General features: G+C 42.1%; 1 protein-coding gene across 1 annotated transcript in view; it reads left to right on the top strand.

Moving 5' to 3' along the window:
- LOC127395132 (teneurin-4) overlaps window positions 1-18983 on the top strand; it is a gene marked incomplete at its 5' end in the record, with an annotated part of 214884 nt that overhangs the window by 83737 nt on the left and 112164 nt on the right. The window contains one exon of the mRNA XM_051641606.1: window positions 10586-10732. Coding sequence (XP_051497566.1) covers window positions 10586-10732 — 147 coding nt within the window. The remainder of the gene's footprint in view (window positions 1-10585; window positions 10733-18983) is intronic.

The raw sequence follows: 18983 nt of genomic DNA, 5'->3' as shown, positions 1-18983 counted from the left end.
AGTTAATTCCCAACCAGGAAATTGATGCAAAAGCTTACATTCATCATCTTAATTTAGCAAACTTAGTGCATCCAGGCAAAAGAGTAGAACAGAAAGTTGATTATATAACTGCAGGAATCCTGAAATCCAGCAGAATGGTTAAATAAATTTAATCTAATTTCTTAAAGGAAAAAAAAAGCACCATGACAACAGCCACAATGCAATATTCCTGTGTTGAGCTCTCCAGCATATTCCAAATTTGGCCCCACTTAGAAACACTGCAAGAACTGAAGTTTCTTCTGTTCTGGCCCAAACTACATCCAGGGAGCATGGTGGGGGTTAGGAGCATTGAGTTTAAAGGTAAAACAAACCCTCTTACTCTGGGCTCTGAAAGGCCAAATTACAACTCAGCTCTGTGGTAGGGCTACTCTGTGGGATTCATTCACAGGTAACACCACAGAAAATTTACTGGGTTTGATAAACAACTCCAAAAATTTCCAGGGCTGTAATGGCCTGGCCTCAAATTTTATACATTTGGTGACATGGCCTGGATAGTGCCCCAGGTGCTGTGCATCCCACCTCAGAGATGCAAAGTGAGACTTCACTCTGCCTACATGGACCTTGCACTGAGATTGGGAATCTCTCTGTATGATACTTTACTAGCAAAAAGCCGTAATCCTTTGGTTCATATTAGAGTTACTTAGAAAAATCATGACAGAGGGGACTTCCCTGTGTGGTGCAGTTCAGACATTCATCATCCTTGAACAGCCTGGACACAAAACCAAAGCCATCCCTTGAAGTTCAGTTGCTGCACCTGAATACTGCAGGGGCTGTAGAGCACTGAGGGACCAGCCGTTAGATCTCCAAACACACAACTGTCTACCTTGCCGGATATTCAAAGCACCTCAGTGCCTAATTCCCATTGATCTCTGCAAAAGCTACATACTTAATTCTTTTTGAAAATCTGGTCCTGGAACACACGGGTGATATATGCAGTGACAAATGCCTAGACAGACAGGCAGACAGCCCATCCCACACAGGCTTCTGCTTATGGCGCCATCAGGCTGGTTTTTGTTTTGCTTAGCAAAACTGATTTTTGAGAAATCTGCCCCTTTAAGTTTGCCTTTCATCAACCTTCCTGCATAAATAATCACATATGTTCTGAATAGCCAGAGTTGTAGTCAATCCCTCTTGGTTTCTGCTGGAGCAGCTGGAGTCCAGGCAAGGCACATTACAGGTGGATCCTGGTTTCTTTTCCCTGGCTTTCTAGCACATCACTTGTGCTATGTAAATCCATAAAGCAGCTCAGTCCATGTGCAGCCCAACATAAAATAAGCCCACCAGTGTCTGATGAAGGTTCTCACTACCTCAGTCCAGCAGAGTAGACAGTCAGCTCCCTGCAGCACTCAGGCATGTCTGCAGAAGAAGCTGAGGTATGTTTGACCCTCTGGCACCCACCCTGCCTGGTTGGGATGGCTACCTTTGGGCAAAAGAAGGCCATGGTTAAAGCAGTCAGTGGAAAATAAGTGGTTGCTGCTTTGTTGCAACATGATTTTGCATCAAGCTAAAGGTAATCTGGCCTTATATAGTTTGGCAGCATATTTGACAGTAAATATTAAGCACAGATTAACTTCAAAGACAGTCTTTTTCCCTGTCCCTTTGGCATAAACTTCTGTTGCCATCACTGGTTCAGCAATGAAGTGCTACTTTCTCCTCTCATTCAAATCTGTGCAATCTCAGTTTAACTCCAATGATTTCACAGAGGTTTTGTCCTCTTCACCCCGTGGGAAAAGTAAAGAGAAAAAGAATATTTAGAAAATGAAGAAGGAGAGTGTGCTGGGGAAGGAGTCCTATCCAAAGACCTGCTCCTAGCATCTCTCACTTCTCTCTTCCCTCCCTGTCTCTCTGTGAGCCAAAATAAATGCTCATGTTGTCCTTCCCAGTGTGTTTCAGACAAAACAAACCAAGTTAGCTCAGTCTGGTGAAATGAGGGGGTTTTCACACTGGAAAATGCTTACATGAGCCCACACGCCTTTGGGTGCAGGGACACCTTAGAAAAGAAACTTCTGAGTCCTTACATAACTCCTCACATGTCCCTCATGCCCACAGGGTTTCCAAAGGACTCGCTGTAGATAATAAGATGGTATTTTAATGTCAGAAGTATAGCATGGGAATGAGACTATATGAGTTTAGAGAAAAAAGATTCATGCTACTATGGAACATTGGTTGGACTCAATGATCTTCAGAGGTCCCTTCCAACCCCTGTGATTCTGTGATTCCCACAGAAAGCCTCCATTGTTTTTCAGATTACAGGAAAGCATGGACACAAAATTGACATATGGTTGGCATTGGCAACTGCCTCCACTGCCATCATTTGTACAGTGACTGCTGCCTGAATTTACAGCTTGGGCTGATCTGGATGCCAAAATCCAAGAGACACATTCCCAGGCTTCAGCCACCATCCAAGTGGCTGGTGATGCTGTGCTTCCTGCATCACTACCACTACACTGGGCTGATTAGTTAATCTCAGTACCAAGCCTAATAACTGCCCCACACTAGGTTAGCTCTGGCCCTCCCAGCCCTCCCCACTTACAATAGTGCTTTGATGGATCCATTATATTCACAGGATGGAAAAATAATTCCTGCAAGGGCTGTGACCTCCCAGGTGGGCGGTCTGTGTGAACCAGCCTGAAATAAAACCCTCTTCAAAAGGGTACCAGGGCACAACTGAGAGAGATTGCAGGGAGCGGACAAGAAAACAAGGGAAATAACATTTTAGCAGGTAATGAATGAGAGAAAAGCAAGACTTAGAGCCTTTTATTTATTAACAAAGACCGGCTTCTGTTAGGACAGAGAGTGCCGCCTGCTGGCATGAACAGGGCTGGCCGGGGCAGGGCTCCTGGCTTCTGCTGCTGTCTTTGCCACCAACTTTCTCCTTGACCCCAGAAAATAAATTAGAAGGCAGTTTTCTAAATTAATGTTCCATGGGAATTGGGCACATGAGTGCTCCCACTACATCTCTAACATACTTTTTTTTTTTTTTCTTCCTTGCCCCTCCGTAGAATGTGTATATTAATACTTTCCTATCTGGGAGAGCTGCCGTGAGGTTTATTTAATATGTGTAAATTAATTTGATTTGGGGCTAGAGGATGCTGTATAAATGCAATGTATTAGTATTAAGAAGATCCAGGGGAAAGCCTCTCCCAGTCTGGTAAGGTCAGAGGAGAACTGTACCTCTCTGAGTGGAAAAATAGAAGACAATCAGGTGAGGTGGAGCACTTTCAAAAGACTTTTTTTTTTTTTTCCTGGTGAAAAGATAAGCAGTCAGTGAAACACAGGAAACCTGTTGCAAGTGAGCAGAGCATTACAATATTCAGCTATATATATATATTTATACATATATATACCTATGTATATATAAACATATAAATATATATATTAAAAACTTCCCTGTTTTCTCTTCCTGATCTTAATGAGCAAAGATGACTGGATGCCTAAACACAGCCTTCTTGAGCTCTGTGACTGAGGAGGGCTGTGCACTACCCTTCTTCCTTTTTTCTCTCCTCATAATCAAGGTTTTTCTTTTCGTATCACAGTGAACTCTCCTTTGCCTTTCTAGCACCTGCACAGTCTCGTAGTAAGCTGCAATGCACTTATTCAATCCTACCTTAAATGTCCTGTCTTTTATCTCCCAAGCTCACTATCTGGATAAGGTAGTGAAAGGTATGCTCTTCCTTCCTATTTTTCCTATTGTCTTTGTGTTTCTTTAACAAAACAAAAAAATGCACCGTGAACATGCTGTGTTGAGGTTGCATCTCTTCCTCATTGTCACCAAAGTGCTCCCTAATGTCTGGAAGGGTGAACTTTCCAGTCATTTAGGTAGGAAATACCTTCTTAAGTGCTGTGACCCTGTGTTAACATCGTATCAGTGTTCCTACCCATCCCCTTGTCCCTGCCCTCCCCTCCAAATCATCTCTCATCCTCACCCCTCCTACCCAGGTAAGGCAAGTCAGGAGGAAACAAAAGTGTCTGTGAATACAGCAGGAGCTGTGCACAGGGATGTGTTTCAATTAAATGTCTATGATCCATTTTGTAACAAGCAGGTGAGTGCACATTCTGTGTGGAGTCTTCATGTTTTTAATCCATGACTGTTAAGTCTTAGATGGGAACTTTGCATAATGATTTTTTTTTTTCATAATACAAAAAAATGTTATGACCTCAAAGCCTCTGGTTGTATAAATCAACAAAATCTATTGAATTTGGTGATGTTGCATTACTGTACACTACAACAAAAGCCAACCCTATGTTCCTATTTGTAAAAGTTAAACCAAGTCTAGAACCAAGGTCTTTCTTCAACAGAGGAGAAAAAGAATTGAACTGTTACAGAATAGAGGTGATCTGCTATCTTAAAAAAATCTCAGTTGTTTATTAATCAGACCAATGAGCTAAACTGATTTAAGACTTTTAAATAGAAATAGACAGTCCCACAATGTACTTAGCTTTCTAAAAATATTGAAATGGCATACATCTAGTTAAATACAACAATGTGGCAATAAATATGATTGAGTTAGACACAAATATCTTTCTACATGGCTGATTTGACACTAACAGCAGCACAGTGCGGACACCACACAGCATCATATGTTTGCTGGTTAAACAAACCAAAAAATCAGGTTGAACAAATCAGTTTCTTCCATAGAATTACCCTCTTTCTCAGGTTGTGAGCAATCAGAAGTAGCAGCTGTGAGAGGCTGATGCAGAAGGACAGTTAAGCCAAAATGTTTGTCCAGTAAACAGTTAAAATAAAATCTCTACCGTATCGGGCTCTTGCAGTGTGACAAGAAACATGGTTGAAAAAAAAACCACCAAATATTAATTATAAGAAAGTGGCCACAGCTTAAACAAGGAGACTTTTTTTCTGTGGTGTAATGCAGCCACTGGCAGCTGTTCTTGGGCCCCTGATATAGATCAGTGCGTTGTACAGTGGTAGTTAGCTTTATCTCATGGCTTAGCATCAGTAAAATATGTTTGACTTATTTATATCAGGAGAAAAAGTGTAGTTTCATTCTTAATCAAGGAGAGACAGGTACTTTTGCCCTTATGGAGTAACAGTGGTGGCATCCTTAGAGGAAGATACAGGCCGTCACTAGGGAGTGCCATCAGAACCTCCTCTTCATGTTCCACATCTCAGTGCTTTGCATTTCAAAACCCCAGGACTCTTGCTTTTCATCTCAACTTGTATTGGAGAAAGTTTGATTGGAAGGTAGCAGACAAGCACCAAGGAGATGATAGGAAAGATGAGGAATCAGTCTTCTGTAGCTTTCATTTCCCCCCTGGATAGCCTTTTGACCCACCTGTATGCCCAAGAATAAAGACAGATTATAGTTAGTGGGTATTTCAGTGGGTGACATGTTTAGCAACCTACTAAGAAGAAAAGATTGTCTCATGCCATGCGTGGCCTCTTTTGGAAAGGTTAGCAATACCTGAACATTAAAAGTACATGGTTTACATGTTTTTTACTTGGATAACTGGATGGTGTGCATTTTTCAAAGCTAAATTACTCATGCCCTTTTGGCTTTCTTAATTATTAACATCTTTCTGGTTGAAATCCCGTCCCAGTAATCTTGTGTTGTCAAGGGTGAGCCTGATTTACTGCTGAGTCTTTCCTACAGCTTTAAAATAAACCAGTAAATCAGAGAAAATGCAGAATTGTTTCTAAATTGGAGGGCAAGTTTCAAGACCAAACATCAACATAATTAAACTGAGAAGCTCCAACTAGAATTGGAATGGAGTCTTCTAGACTAAGGCCTCATTTACACTGATAATGCTTAAAATGAAGAGTTGCCTACTGTTAAAGAAGTGCTGATTTTAGAGAGAGCTTCTCCATCCAGAATACCATTGGATCTGACAGTACATCAGCATAATTGATTTCTGTTGTTGGTTATCAGTTCTCATATGTGGTCTAGATGACCTTTAAAGGTCCCTTCCCAACCCCACACATTCTATGCTTCTAAAAAATAACCACATTAACAATGTAGTGGGGCATATAAACAAGTAGTCTGAAAATGTAGAGACACTGAACAATATTTGAATTCAGGCTGCATGGTGACTTGTTGGTTGCTCCTGAAGTCTGAGAAGCAGTGAGAAACCAAGGTCTAACCACAGCCAGTTCCCTCATTTGGGCAGTTATAAGCAATAGGAGCTCTGGCAAGTAAATATTTAATATTCTTTTTATATGATGTATCTGATAAATGGTATCTGAATTCCCACCATCACAAAACATCATGATGGTAGTTTAAGAGTTGAGTGTTTTTCAGGACACTGTACCAGTTTTCACATAATCTGCAGGGATCAGCTGACGCTCTGCTACTCCACTTCAGTCCTACAGAACTTCTGCAGGTCACTTACTGATTGATGTTCTCCCAAGGCCCAGGTGTTTGCATCCTCACACATTGCATTCAGCCATGTCCTACTCATTTCAGAGCCCAAACACTGTCTTTGGCACTTGCTAGAACATCCATCAGTGCTTTGCTACTGACAATGGAGGAAAGATAATAGTCTTATCTTTCAAGTCCAATTTCAAGTGGCAATGAGGCTTAGCTTGAAGAAAATGTCCACTGAACATTGTTTATAATTGGACTAATTAGAGAAGGCCTTAACTCTACAGATCATTAAGAGCAGATTATTTTCCCAACAGTCTTAAAATGGCAGGATAATTTCTTACTCTGGTGAGTCTTCTGTGCCCCTGACACTCTTTTCTTGTCTAGTTCAAAATTAGCCCGCTTTTTCTCTTTCTTCCCCTTCCTGTGTTGTCTTTTCCATAGCAGTTCTGACACCTTTGCAAACGTCCCACAGCATCATCATCTTTCAGCAGTGCTTTCATGTGCTTCAGTTGGAAACTCACATAAATGGAGTTCCCCCCTCCCCTTGAAAAACCCCTTTCATATATTTAATTCTCTTTGTCACCCACATACTGTTACCAAACACAAACAGCAATAATGGATCATTAGTGACTCTAGCTATGAAATATCAGAGCTCCAAGATTATGGTGGTGTAAATCCATGAGGATTAAGCCATCCTGCTGTGTTGATATTCAGCAGGGCTTTGGAGACAAGATGATCTTTTAGCTTTGTTCCCCAGCATGGGGGAAAGGAGAGGATAGAATTTATTTGCACTGTCTTTTTGTCAAGTGTTTCGAAGTGCACTTCTCATGGAATGGGCAATACTGTCCCTTCCTGTCCCCGTCGTGGTAGCGATGGTCAAGTCTTTATGCAATGCACTGGTTTAGACATGGTAGGTCCATTCTCCCAGATACATTGGTCTACACGTCCATGCTGTCTTCTAACTTTCTGAAGGTAGGAGTCCTCTGACAGCTGCTGTTTAATTGTGTTGCTTTCTGTTAGTGATTTCCTTTCTCATTATTTCTGAAAACTGTCCACTCTCCTACTATACTCATGACACAGGAGAGGTACAACTTCATCCTCACAGCATTGATACTTTGCTATATCTCATAATATAATGGTTAATATGTGAAAACTTACGTTCATGGATCCATGAAGAAGAGATTATGTCATTAGGAAACAGTTCTTTCTGACTTGTTGGAAGAGATTTATCTCATTACAAACCAGAGATGGATCTGCCCTTCGTGGGAAGGGTTGAACTTGCTTTTTCTAGACCTGAAAGATGCCAAGACAATAGACTATGACATTACAGGTGGGAGTTATCCCACTTTAGGTATCTACAGCATAGATGCTTATATGTCATCTAGTCACACTGGATTCCCTTTATAGTCAAGAAGAGACCAGACACTTCAGGAAGGCATAACCTCATGAGTCTCTGTCTCTCCTGTCATTCCTCTTCTGATGCTTTTCCTCTGTACACCTTCTGAGATGCTGGACCTAGTTTCTCTGGGCTTGACTTGGGTTCTCTGGGATTTCAAAGGAAATAATGGAAGTCCATGAAGATAATCTCAAAACACATATCATGGAGAAAAGGAATTTCACACAAAACTCAAAGACATAGGACTGGAAGAGATGTCCTCAGTTAGAGTCCAGTCTTCTGCTGTCAAAGGCAACCACATTGGGTAAAACTTTAGATAACTTTACTAAGCTCTATGGATAGATCAGGGAGGCTTCTTCTCCTTAACACTCCTACCACGAGGCTCTTCCAAAGCTTCATTCCTTTGATCCTGGAGAATTGTTCTGTTTTTTCTTTCTTATTTCCAGCCAGAATTTATTCATGCTTGGTTTAGGTCCATTTGTTCTTATGCCAGCAACATTCTCTTTAGGTTAAATATCTGCTTTCCCTTCTCACTTTTTATCTGTTTCATTAATTTGGGGGGAAAAAAAAAAATATTTTTTTTCAGACTTTGCTGTGCTAGAGTAGACAAATAAAGCTCTTATCATTTCTTCAGATGCAGAAAGTGCTGCCATCTTAATTATAGCAGCCATTTCCCACCACTCCAAATTCCCCCTTTCCTAAGCCTGGGAGAGCAGAGCACATGCAGTTCCACATTAGCTCCTGATTTCTACAGTTCTATTAGTTTTTCCTGATACCTGATGGACACTCTTCACATAAAACGTTTAGAGATAATTTTTTTCAGTCTCAGAGCACATGATCAATCACTACATTATCTTTTCTTGTGTAATAATGTTAGATCTTTGGTTTGGAGATCTTTGTTCCAAAGATCAAGAAATGCAAAATGTAGAATCCTAGAATCATAGAATCATAGGGGTTGGAAGGGACCTCGAAAGATCATCTAGTCCAACCCCTCCGCCAGAGCAGGGTCACCTAGAGCACATCACACAGGAAGGCGTAATGTAATTAGAACAAAAACTGTTAAATGAAATTACTCTTTTCCTTCTGAATTTTCTATATGTGAAACCTCATAGCCCTAACTTAAGCCATTTTCAGGATTCAGACCTGTTCCTACAGGTAATGGGTAATTTCAAGTAGCCTTGACTATAAATAGCACTTCTGTGGTATATAAATACCATTACAGTGTATAAATGCCAAAATACACACACACAAACATGCTCACATATACATGTTTTGTGACCCCCTCCTAAAATGCACATTTTAAAAGACTAAAATACAACAAATATATTTGTAAATGAAAAATTTAGTTCAGATGCTTTTAAAGGACTGTCCCTGACCACCTTTTTTTCCTTTTTCCACCTGTCACCTGTGAGAAAAACAATCCTAGAAAACACATTAAGTCTACCATGAAATAATTCTATAGTTATAAAACATTTCTGAGGGACATGACCCCAGCATAGGACACACAATGGCACAATGTACTGGCTCAGTAATTCTTGGGCAGACCCTCGTGCATCACGTCAGCCAGCTGTTCCAATGACATACACCTTTCAGTACTCTTCACCATCATGTTGTAGCCCTTTAGGACAGGAGAAGTCAGTGTTGGTTGCACAGTTTCACAAACAAACCTGTCTTACAAAGCAGAGGGCCTGAAGAATGTTGAACTGCATGTTAGGATTGCACAACGTGTGTGAACAGAGAGGGACTTAAGACAGGCCTCAGGAAGGAATTCTGCTCCTGGTATAATCAGTCCTGCTGGATGACCCTGACAGTCACTTCAATCCCTTGTATTTTATTTATTACTGTAAAATGTGGCTTACATTTCTGACTGCTTCTCAGTAAGGATTTTTGAGCTCTTCAGGTAAAAAGCCCCTGGAACCATACAAGTTAAACATACTCCCTCACACTGATGCTTACTGTGGAAATTACTCTGCTATTTTCTTGGAGGGGAGAGGGAGGGGAAAGAAACCTCAGTGGGAGGTCACCAGAAGAGAAAATCAAACCCTAGTTAGCAGACTGGGAGCTTGGGGTTCATCCTTCATGAGTTTTATCACCTATCCAAGAAACATCTGCCTCTGTGCTGGTTTCTCTCTAGTCAGTGGGGAGAAACAGGTGTTTCCAGAGTGTGCTTCAGCTCATCAGTGTGGGTATCTAGCACACATGGGGGATTTAAACCACAGGCCACTCTTTTTCTCTGCTGACTACAGAGTTGAAGGCACCTCCATTATAGATGAATTGCAAACAAATGAGATGCATCCCACCCAAAATGACTGCAGTAGAGAAGCTGGGTGTTCTCCAAATATTTTCTAACATAGGAAGTGCCTTCCCTTTCCAGCCAACTTTGCTTACCAGACTGAGGTCTCAGTATTGCTGAAAGCCAGTTGCTTCATCCCACGGGTTGTGGGGAACTTTAACCCTATGTGCAATTTAGGTAACCCCAAATCTTGGTCTTACAAAGCAAATGCTTTGAGAGACTCAGAGGACAGGGTGGGTTTTACAACCAGTGAGGCAGGAAAATCTCATTACCTCCCTGAAGCTCATCATCCCCTCGATCCAATTAGTGAGGCTGTGCTGTGAGGACCTCCTGGGAAACAGCAGCCCATTGAGTGGTCACCACCATTCCAATATCAAACCGGGACAGCTCGCTCCAGCTGGGAAGAAACCAAGTGGAGAAATAAACTGAAGGCAAAGCGTTGGCGGGGGAGGGGGGAAAAGAGTTATTTAATTAGCCTCTTTCAGGGCTGCATTGCTTTGTCTTTCTGACAAAATTTGAATGTTTGCCTTGCAGAGGGATGCCCTGGCTTGTGTAATGGCAATGGCAGATGCACTCTGGACATGAATGGCTGGCACTGTGTCTGCCAGCTGGGCTGGAGAGGAGCGGGCTGCGATACCTCCATGGAGACGGCGTGTGGCGATGGGAAGGACAACGATGGAGGTAGGACAGGAGCACATGTGGTATGTCAGGCTTCACAGAGCCTTCAAACCTTGCACAGTGATATGTTCAGCTGGGCTGGATTCTGCAGGGCAGATTGGTTTTTGACAGCTGGTGGAGAACAGACAGTGAAGTCTGCCAGGCTGAGTCAGCCAGAGTGGATTTGAATTCAAATGAAATGCGTTTGGACTTGGGGGTGCCAGGGCTGGAGAGGGAGGTTTGTTTATCCTCGAATGAGTCCTATCCCTCCGCCCCAGCTGTATGGCTCAGCAGTGACATGATGGGACCACTTCAGGGAGCAAATGTGCCTGACTGTTTGAACTTTGGCCTCCATGCCTGAAGTTTTCATCAAGGCTCTCTGGTAGGTCACTACTGACTTGGGGTGGATGTTTTGCAGAAACTTAGAGGCTTCAGTGACTGATCCCCATACCCACAAGCCATCCAATCCCTCTCAAACCATGTTTTATTGATTACAGTTCCATATGTAATGATGTCAGGTATGTGAATAATAGCCCTGCATAATGCAAACTTAATATTCAGAGTTATCTCATTACAAAGGAAACCCTGGTGCAGTGTGAAGGTTTGAATTAGAGGGTAGGAGATGAGATATTAAATTTAAGGCATAAGGGAGACTGCATAATTTGTTTTGTTGTCACTCAGCAAAAGGCTTTGTAAACCACAAGTCTGGGCCAGAACCCAGTCTGTGAAGTGGAGACTGCATTTTGGAAGCCTCCATTTTATCATATTCACAAGAACAGTACAGTTACAAAATACAAATAATAATAGCAAAGCCAAGACTGTGATTATCTGCTTCACAGCAACTGAGATTCTGATTGAATATTTAAAATACTTCTGCACATCTGGTGTGGCAAATGGACCAAATTATCCCATAAAAAATATGGAAAGAAATGTAGAACCATACAAAATATACACACTATGAGTGAACTTTGCCTCACATGAAAATTAATATCTCTCTACTCCTCTTTTCTATTTATAGCTGACACAGAGCATCAATAAAGTTCATCACATCAAATGTGTAAAAATATGTTAAATAGAGCCAGGGATAATCAGTTTCCATGGAAAAACAAAACAAAAAAAAGTTGATTTTTATACACATTTATGGTTCATTTATGCTGTATTTTTGGGATCAGATCTAGAATTTCAACATTTGAACATCCATAATGTCATTTAGGTTAGTACAGACCTCCAACAGTTGTCTAGTTCAACCCTCTGCTCAAAGCAGGTCTAATTACATCAGGTTGCTCAGGTCTGTGTCTAGTCAACTCAAGGATGGAGATTCCAGCTCTCTGGGCAACTTGCTCCAGTATATGATAATCCTCATAGTAAACATTTTCCTCCTAATATCTGATAATAATTTTCTGTCTTCCAATGTAATGTCTTTTGCCTTTTGTCTCTCAGAGACATCCTAGAGTAGCCCAGCTGGCTTCTGGCTTCCCCTTCACAGTAGCTTGGATCTGTAGTAGAGCCAATATATGTTTCATGTGTGGCAGCTGCCTTTAGATTTCTCAGATATCCAAAGGCAGGGTCAAATAACATCTGTGATTAGGGAGCAGAATTGAGCCTTTATTTGATGCAGCCAGCTTGTTGCCACAAACATTATACCTTGCAAACTGCTGTGCTTCAAAGTGCACTGAAGAGATATAGACCTGAGCTGCCTCTTGAAAGAACATGTAGTATGTGTATGAGCACTATGGCTTCTCCCTCTTTTGGGGTCATAGCACTGTCTCCAGAGTGATGCCTTCTCAGGGCTGGAAAAAGGTGGGGTTTTTGACAGTTCACCATAAAGGATTTCAGGGCTAGTTGCTGAATTTACATGCACATGAATGTATGCAATGGAAATAAGAGTCATTTCATGAAGCTTTAGAAGTCAAATACCTGAGTATACCCAATCATCGTGGGTACCATCAGCAGAGGGCAACAGATTTAGGGCATCATCTCTCTGAGCTGTTTCAAGTATCACCTCGTAGCTGTCTACTTCTGGTTGGTGACTACTGCCCTCCAAGTCACTTGCTCAAGTCAGCATCTCTCGAGGTTGAGACACTATGGTGGGGCCATCCATGCTTTGCAAGGGGGTTCACTCTGCCTGAGCTCATCGGAAGCTGGTTCCTGTGCTGTGGTTTCTTGTCTCTACTAATCAAGATCCCTGCAGCCGGAAATTCCTTGGGATAATGGGAGCTGAAGTCAGAATCTGTTTCATCTGATCCCAGCCTAATCATACCCTGAGGGAGACAAGTGCCAAATTACAGGGCGTGTTTGCCCGGAGGCTCTTCAGATAAACAATAACAAGCTAAAAAGAAGTCACTCAGAGTGAGACTTGGTGAAATGTAATCTCTGTTCAGTTTAGAAAAAGAGGTGTCTTGGAGAACAGTCATCTCTCCACACACAAGTGTCATTTGTCAAAGCTAGCACTTAGGTTTCACACCCAGGTTCACTTTATTTACACCTTTAAACACAAAGCCCATCAACTTGAAAGGAGTTGTAACAAGTGGCTGAGAGCAGGTGATCATCTAGTATCTGTCAAACAAAACCAGGGCAGTGACAGAGCTTTAACAATCTGGGGAGAAGGCTGGGATTTTGCACATTTGACCTAATAGGCCACCTGTATTACAACAAATGAAAGGTATTTCCTTAAAACAAGCTGAGAAATGTGGTTCTTGCCTCTCTTTGGCAGAAAATAACCTCTAATTCACGGCTGCAAACACTCAGTACCTGAGAGTAGTCCTTTCTCACCCCACAGTGTGTGCTCTGTCATGTGCTTGAAGAATAAGAAGTTTGAAGGTTTAAAAGACCAAGAAAATTATCTTCTGTGACAAGTTCTAGAAGTGGAGTTAATGGCATTTGATACAGCCTTGAGAAGAGGCTGATATTCCAAAGGTTGAATATGGGCTCCACTGCATTTGTAGACTCCTCTGTAAGGACAGTGTACAGGAAAAATGGAGGGGAAGAGAAGAGGATATTCATCACATTCTCACAGATACACTGTTGGGCATTGTCATGGTTTAACCCCAGCTTGCAACTAAGCACCATTTAGCCTTGTAAAATGTCCAGAAATGTCCACAAAATGTCCACTGTGTTCATTTAGTTCATGACATTGGGCTCTATATGTTACGGGGTCACTTAGGACAGGAGAAGTGGTGTGTTGCATGGAGTGTTGGCCACACCACACAGCTTGATGTCCCCAGCAAACTTAATGAGAGTTAATCATCTGTGCTCCAGAGAAAGGAAGCAGAAGAGACATAGACCTGTGGACCTGTTGGAGAGAGTCCAGAGGAGGGCCACAAAGATGATCAGAGGGATGGAACACCTCTGCTATAAAGAAAAGCTGAAAGAGTTGGGATTGTTCATCCTGGAGAAGAGAAGGTTCCTGGGAGAATTTATTGGAGCCCTTCAATATGAAAGGAGGCTTGTAAGAAAGATGAGGACAAACTGTCCAGCAGGGACTGTAGTGATAGGAGAAGGGGTGATGGTTTTATACTGAAAGAGGGAGATTTTAGACTAGATATAAATAAGAAATATTTTACCATGAGAGTGGTGAAACACTGGCACAGGTTGCCCAGAGAGGTGGTAGATGCCCCATCCCTGAAAACTTTCAAGATCAGGTGGGATGAGGCTTTAAGAAACCTGATCTAGTTGAAGATGTCCCTGCTCATTGCAGTGGTGTTGGACTAGATGACCTTTAAAGGTCACTTCCAGCCCAAACTATTCTGTGATTCTATGAAGTCATCTGACCATCTTACTCCCTCGATATTGAAAGCCAGAGAGCTGGCAAATTCATAGAATCATAGAATCATAGAATCCTAGGGGTTGGAAGGGACCTCGAAAGATCATCTAGTCCAACCCCCCTGCCAGAGCAGGGTCACCTAGAGTACATCACCATTTCATTGTCTGGCTACACCCCAGCTCTCTGAAACCATGAATTACAAATATTAATATTAAATATAAATTGCTCTTTTTGTCTAAAAGTTTGGTCTGATCAACACAGGCTCTTCATTTGAGGTTCCTTGTCATTGTTTTGGGCTTTTGCAGAGTAGTCAAGTCTTCCAGATAGGGTGAAGCTTGCTGTTCCTCTGGGAAGTTGAAATGACCCCATCCTTAATTTCTTGCTTTGAACAATTCCAGTTGCTAAACAGTTGCTGAACTCTGCTCAGAATAAGTCAATCTGTTTTGCTTATGAAAGGCAAGAGTCCTTCTCAGATGAACAATAAAACATTAATGTTCCTAATTTTATCTAACCCTTCCTATTAATTAGAGGTTGATGTTCAGTTGTCTGCTGGTCTGCTGCCTCTTTGCAATTTAAACACTTCCAAAGGCTTCTGTTAGCAATTACTGCCTGTGAATTTAAAGAGATACATAGACAGATGGATAGATAGAAAGACAGACAGATAATCTTTCCATTAAAATAATGCTGGCCTACCCTGAGGTGTATTTCACACCATTACATAGAAGTACAGCAGCTTCATTTTTCTTACATGCCACCTGCTTAATGATCTTTCTTTGATAGTGAAGTAGTAAAGCTTCTGCCCCTCATTTTATGTCTCCTTCCTGACAGCTACATAGAATCATAGAGTGTCTTGGGTTGGAAGAGTTTTATAAAGGTCATCTAGTCCAACCACCCTACAATAAGTGGGGACATCTCCAACTAGGCCAGATTGCTCAGAGCCCCATCAAGCCTGACCCTGAATGTCTCCAGGGATGGGGTCTCCACCGCCTCTCTAGGCAACCTGTTCCAGTGATCCACCACCCTCATATTAAAGAACTGCTTCCTAACGTTCAACCTAAGTCTACCTTTTTCTAGCTTAAAACCCAAAACCATCACCCCTTGTCCTATCGTTACATGCCTTTGTGAAAAGTTCTTCCCCAATGCCACGCATTTGGCCAAGCACAAACACAGGGTTGCAAGGTACACATGGCCCCATTTTGCCTTTGCAGGTTCAGACTGTGTCTGTGCTTCACCAGATGCTGCACAAGAGCTTCCAGGTGGAGCAATCCTGCTTTTCTTCCCTCTACCCTCCCAGGCCTGAGCAACTAAAAGCCTCCTTAGTCTTCAAACCGTGAAGCAATGAGCAGGTCAGAGCCACCAAGCCTCTGCACGTGGGAATTTTGCCTTTCTTTGCAGCCCTGAGTATTAGTTACTGCTGCCACAAGACACCAAGTCTTACTTCAGGGACAGTGTAATTCAGGAATGGGTTCCCTGAGGCGATTCATTGCTGTTTGTTTCACTGTGCATTAGTGCAAATCCAGACTAAAGCTTCTTGTCTTGTCTTGCCCCATTCAAGGATCAGGTAGTGCTTGTAGTAAGGTGGAGACTTGCATAATGCTTTGGGACAGCAGCATTTCAAATTCTTTGGCAAGAGAAATTTTGGCACTGCTCACTGGCCTTCTTAACACCCATGTGTCCACCATCTGTCCACCACATGCCAAATAATATGTTAGGGAGCTGGCAGGACTCTGCCTTGCTCTTTGCCAGTAACTAGGGTTATACCTGAAGGTAGCAGTAGGGTTGTAAAGGGAATTAGAAGGAATCCAGGAGAACCCCAAAACACAAACCTTTGTCGTCGCAAATGTTCAAGCTGCAGACAAGGTGGTGGGGTATTTCAGATGTTTGCTTTTTTATTTTTGCACACTGTTACAAACCTTTACCTCATGCCTGCAAGGCTTTTACAGCACAAGAAGATTGTCTCCTGGGCATGGTGTGGGAGTTGTCTGCTTCCTCGAAACCATAAAAAATGATGCATTAATGTGCTTGCTACATTTATGAAGGGAAGTGTTGAGATGTGAACGCACCTGGGGAAACAGCCTTCATCAATTAGCATTTACCATCACAGATAGATCCAGTCATACAGCAGGGTCGTCTTGGAGGAACCACAAAGCACTGCAAAAAAATGGGAGATTCTGCTGTACCTGAAAAGACTGGCTATCTGGTATAATTTGTTATAGATCACCCAGCTTCTCTTCCTCGGTTTTATGTTTAATGAAATGCCTTTGGATAATAGATTCTGAAAGAAACCATGAAAGTGTCCTCTGTGTCAAAAGAAACGTACCATTGTCTGCTGAAATGAGGGAAGTTACTGATGGGAAACAGGCACTGCTGGTATGTAAGATGTAATAGGAGGTGACATGAACCATCTTCATAAAAGAAAGGCTGGGACGTGCATTTCATAAAGCTTTTCTGCACCTGAAAAGATGCTTAAACAGAGCTTGAGCACCAATGCTTGAAGCAGAAAATCAGGAAAGCTCTTCCAGACCTGCTTTAGCACCTGAGGCAAACTCTTGCCTCCTTATTCAGGCAGAAAGTCCCCTTAAAAACCTAAGGTTTTGCCCCAAGTGTTCTTGGGATGCACAGAGTGCACAGCCACTTTCCTCTGGCCAGGACTTGAAAAACATGTCTCTGTTTCAGCTATCTGAGACCACTCTCCAAGCTGAGCTCAGATGAATGTGTGGATTGTCTTAGATTCAGTATGATAGGGTGAACTTTTCAGCAGTGTCTTCACACTTGCAGCAGTTGCCAGGAAAGCAAGAGACCTTGGTGACAAGGATATCTCAGCTGCTGAGAGTGTGAACCCATTGCTCTCACAAAAGAATTCTAAGCTCTGAGTCCCTTGTCTTTTAGAGGAATCACTTTTAAGAGGTACTTTAGCTCCTGAAGGAGGCAGTTTCAGATTCAGTCTTGCTTGCTCAAGGTAAGCAATCTATATACGTACTGCCCTGTGTGATTGTTAGTCTCTCCTCTGCTGGGAAGGGCCCTCACATGCTTTCCTCAGCTTCATGAATTTCACTCCAGACATAGATTGGTTTCTGTGGTGCTTTGCTGGTTGTGAAATGTGTAAGTCCTTTGTTAAAAGCCTGCCTGGAGAAGGAAAGAATCCCGTGAAGCTGGCTGCTTGAGCTGTATCTTGCAGAGCAATGCTGAACTGGGCGATGCTGTGAACTTCTAGGCTCTAAACACATTAGTATAGCTCTGCTTAGCACCCAGCTAGTGGTGATTATCATGTGCTTTCTGTCATTTCCTCCTTCCACTTCCCATCTTTTTATTTTTAGATTTTTTTTTTAAACAAGATGTAGCTCTGGGTTAGGATGAACTTTTTGCAGAGTATTTCTGTAATGACTAGCACTGCAAAGCTCTGCTTCTGCACTAGAGCCCAAGAACAGCTGTAATTCAAATACATTATTACTATTACATATGACTGTATTATTTTGAACTCAAAAACATGTGTTGAGCACCTAGAGAAAGATGTGAGGGCAGTTCCTTTCCCAAGCAGCCAGGATACAACCAGTGAGAACCTTATTCAGACAACACCAAAACAGAGCAGGTGGGATAGAATGAGAGCAAAGAGAACATTAATAACTAACATGGTCTCAGGACATTGCTATTCTTCCTTACATTTGTATTTTGTTTCCCTTTGATTCCTTACAGTGGGGCCAAAAGCTACCACTTGTTTGTTGAAAAGGTAAAATTGTTCTCTGACAAGTGCTGGAGTGAAATCTATTTATTCCCCAAATCTAACTGAAGTAAATTGAGTGTCAGTCCTCAACTCAGAGAAGAACATTATTGCTTTTGTAAACCTTCATCAGCACAAGTATTCACATGGACATGTTTGTGTTCTGTACAGAAGTACTGAGCCATTCCTTTAGTCTCTGTTTCACCAGCATTTAGACTAGAACTGGAAGGGTATAATTGTATTTCCTCCAGAGGAAGACAAACACTTTATTAGCTTTACCTTTGAGCAGCTGTATTTCAAACCCTGTCCATCCAAACTCTCCCAGTAATACAAAACAGTGTCCCCACAAAACATGGTAATGGTGTCTGGTGAATGACACAGAAAGTGAAAGAACTAGATAAGGTGAGAAATGCAAGTATAATCAGTGCATTTTTTGCTTTCACTGGCAGTGAAAATACTCCTGAAAGACAATTGGGTTTTATTGTTATTTTCTTTCTAGTTTTGCTTTGCCTAGCATGAATCCTCACAGAGGGTCTTCCTGCTGCAATCAGTGGCAAAAAGTCTCATGCTCTTCAGCAGGAGCAATCCTTGAGTTTTCCATGTATCTTTCCCAGATTTACCCTAATAAGGCTCCTTAGGCTCACACCCTGACTGCCTGTGTGTCTGGGGCTCCCAATGCACATCCTGCTCCACAAGAATGGTCTGTGCCTACAGACAGGTGTGTCCCTATGTGTGTCCTGCCTTCTCCAGCTCAACACTTTGACATGTAGCAAGTGTCAGAGTCTGCTTAAACA

The sequence above is a fragment of the Apus apus genome, chromosome 1, assembly GCF_020740795.1.
Source record: "Apus apus isolate bApuApu2 chromosome 1, bApuApu2.pri.cur, whole genome shotgun sequence".
Lineage (NCBI taxonomy): Eukaryota > Metazoa > Chordata > Aves > Apodiformes > Apodidae > Apus > Apus apus.
This window is presented reverse-complemented; position numbering and strand designations above follow the sequence as displayed.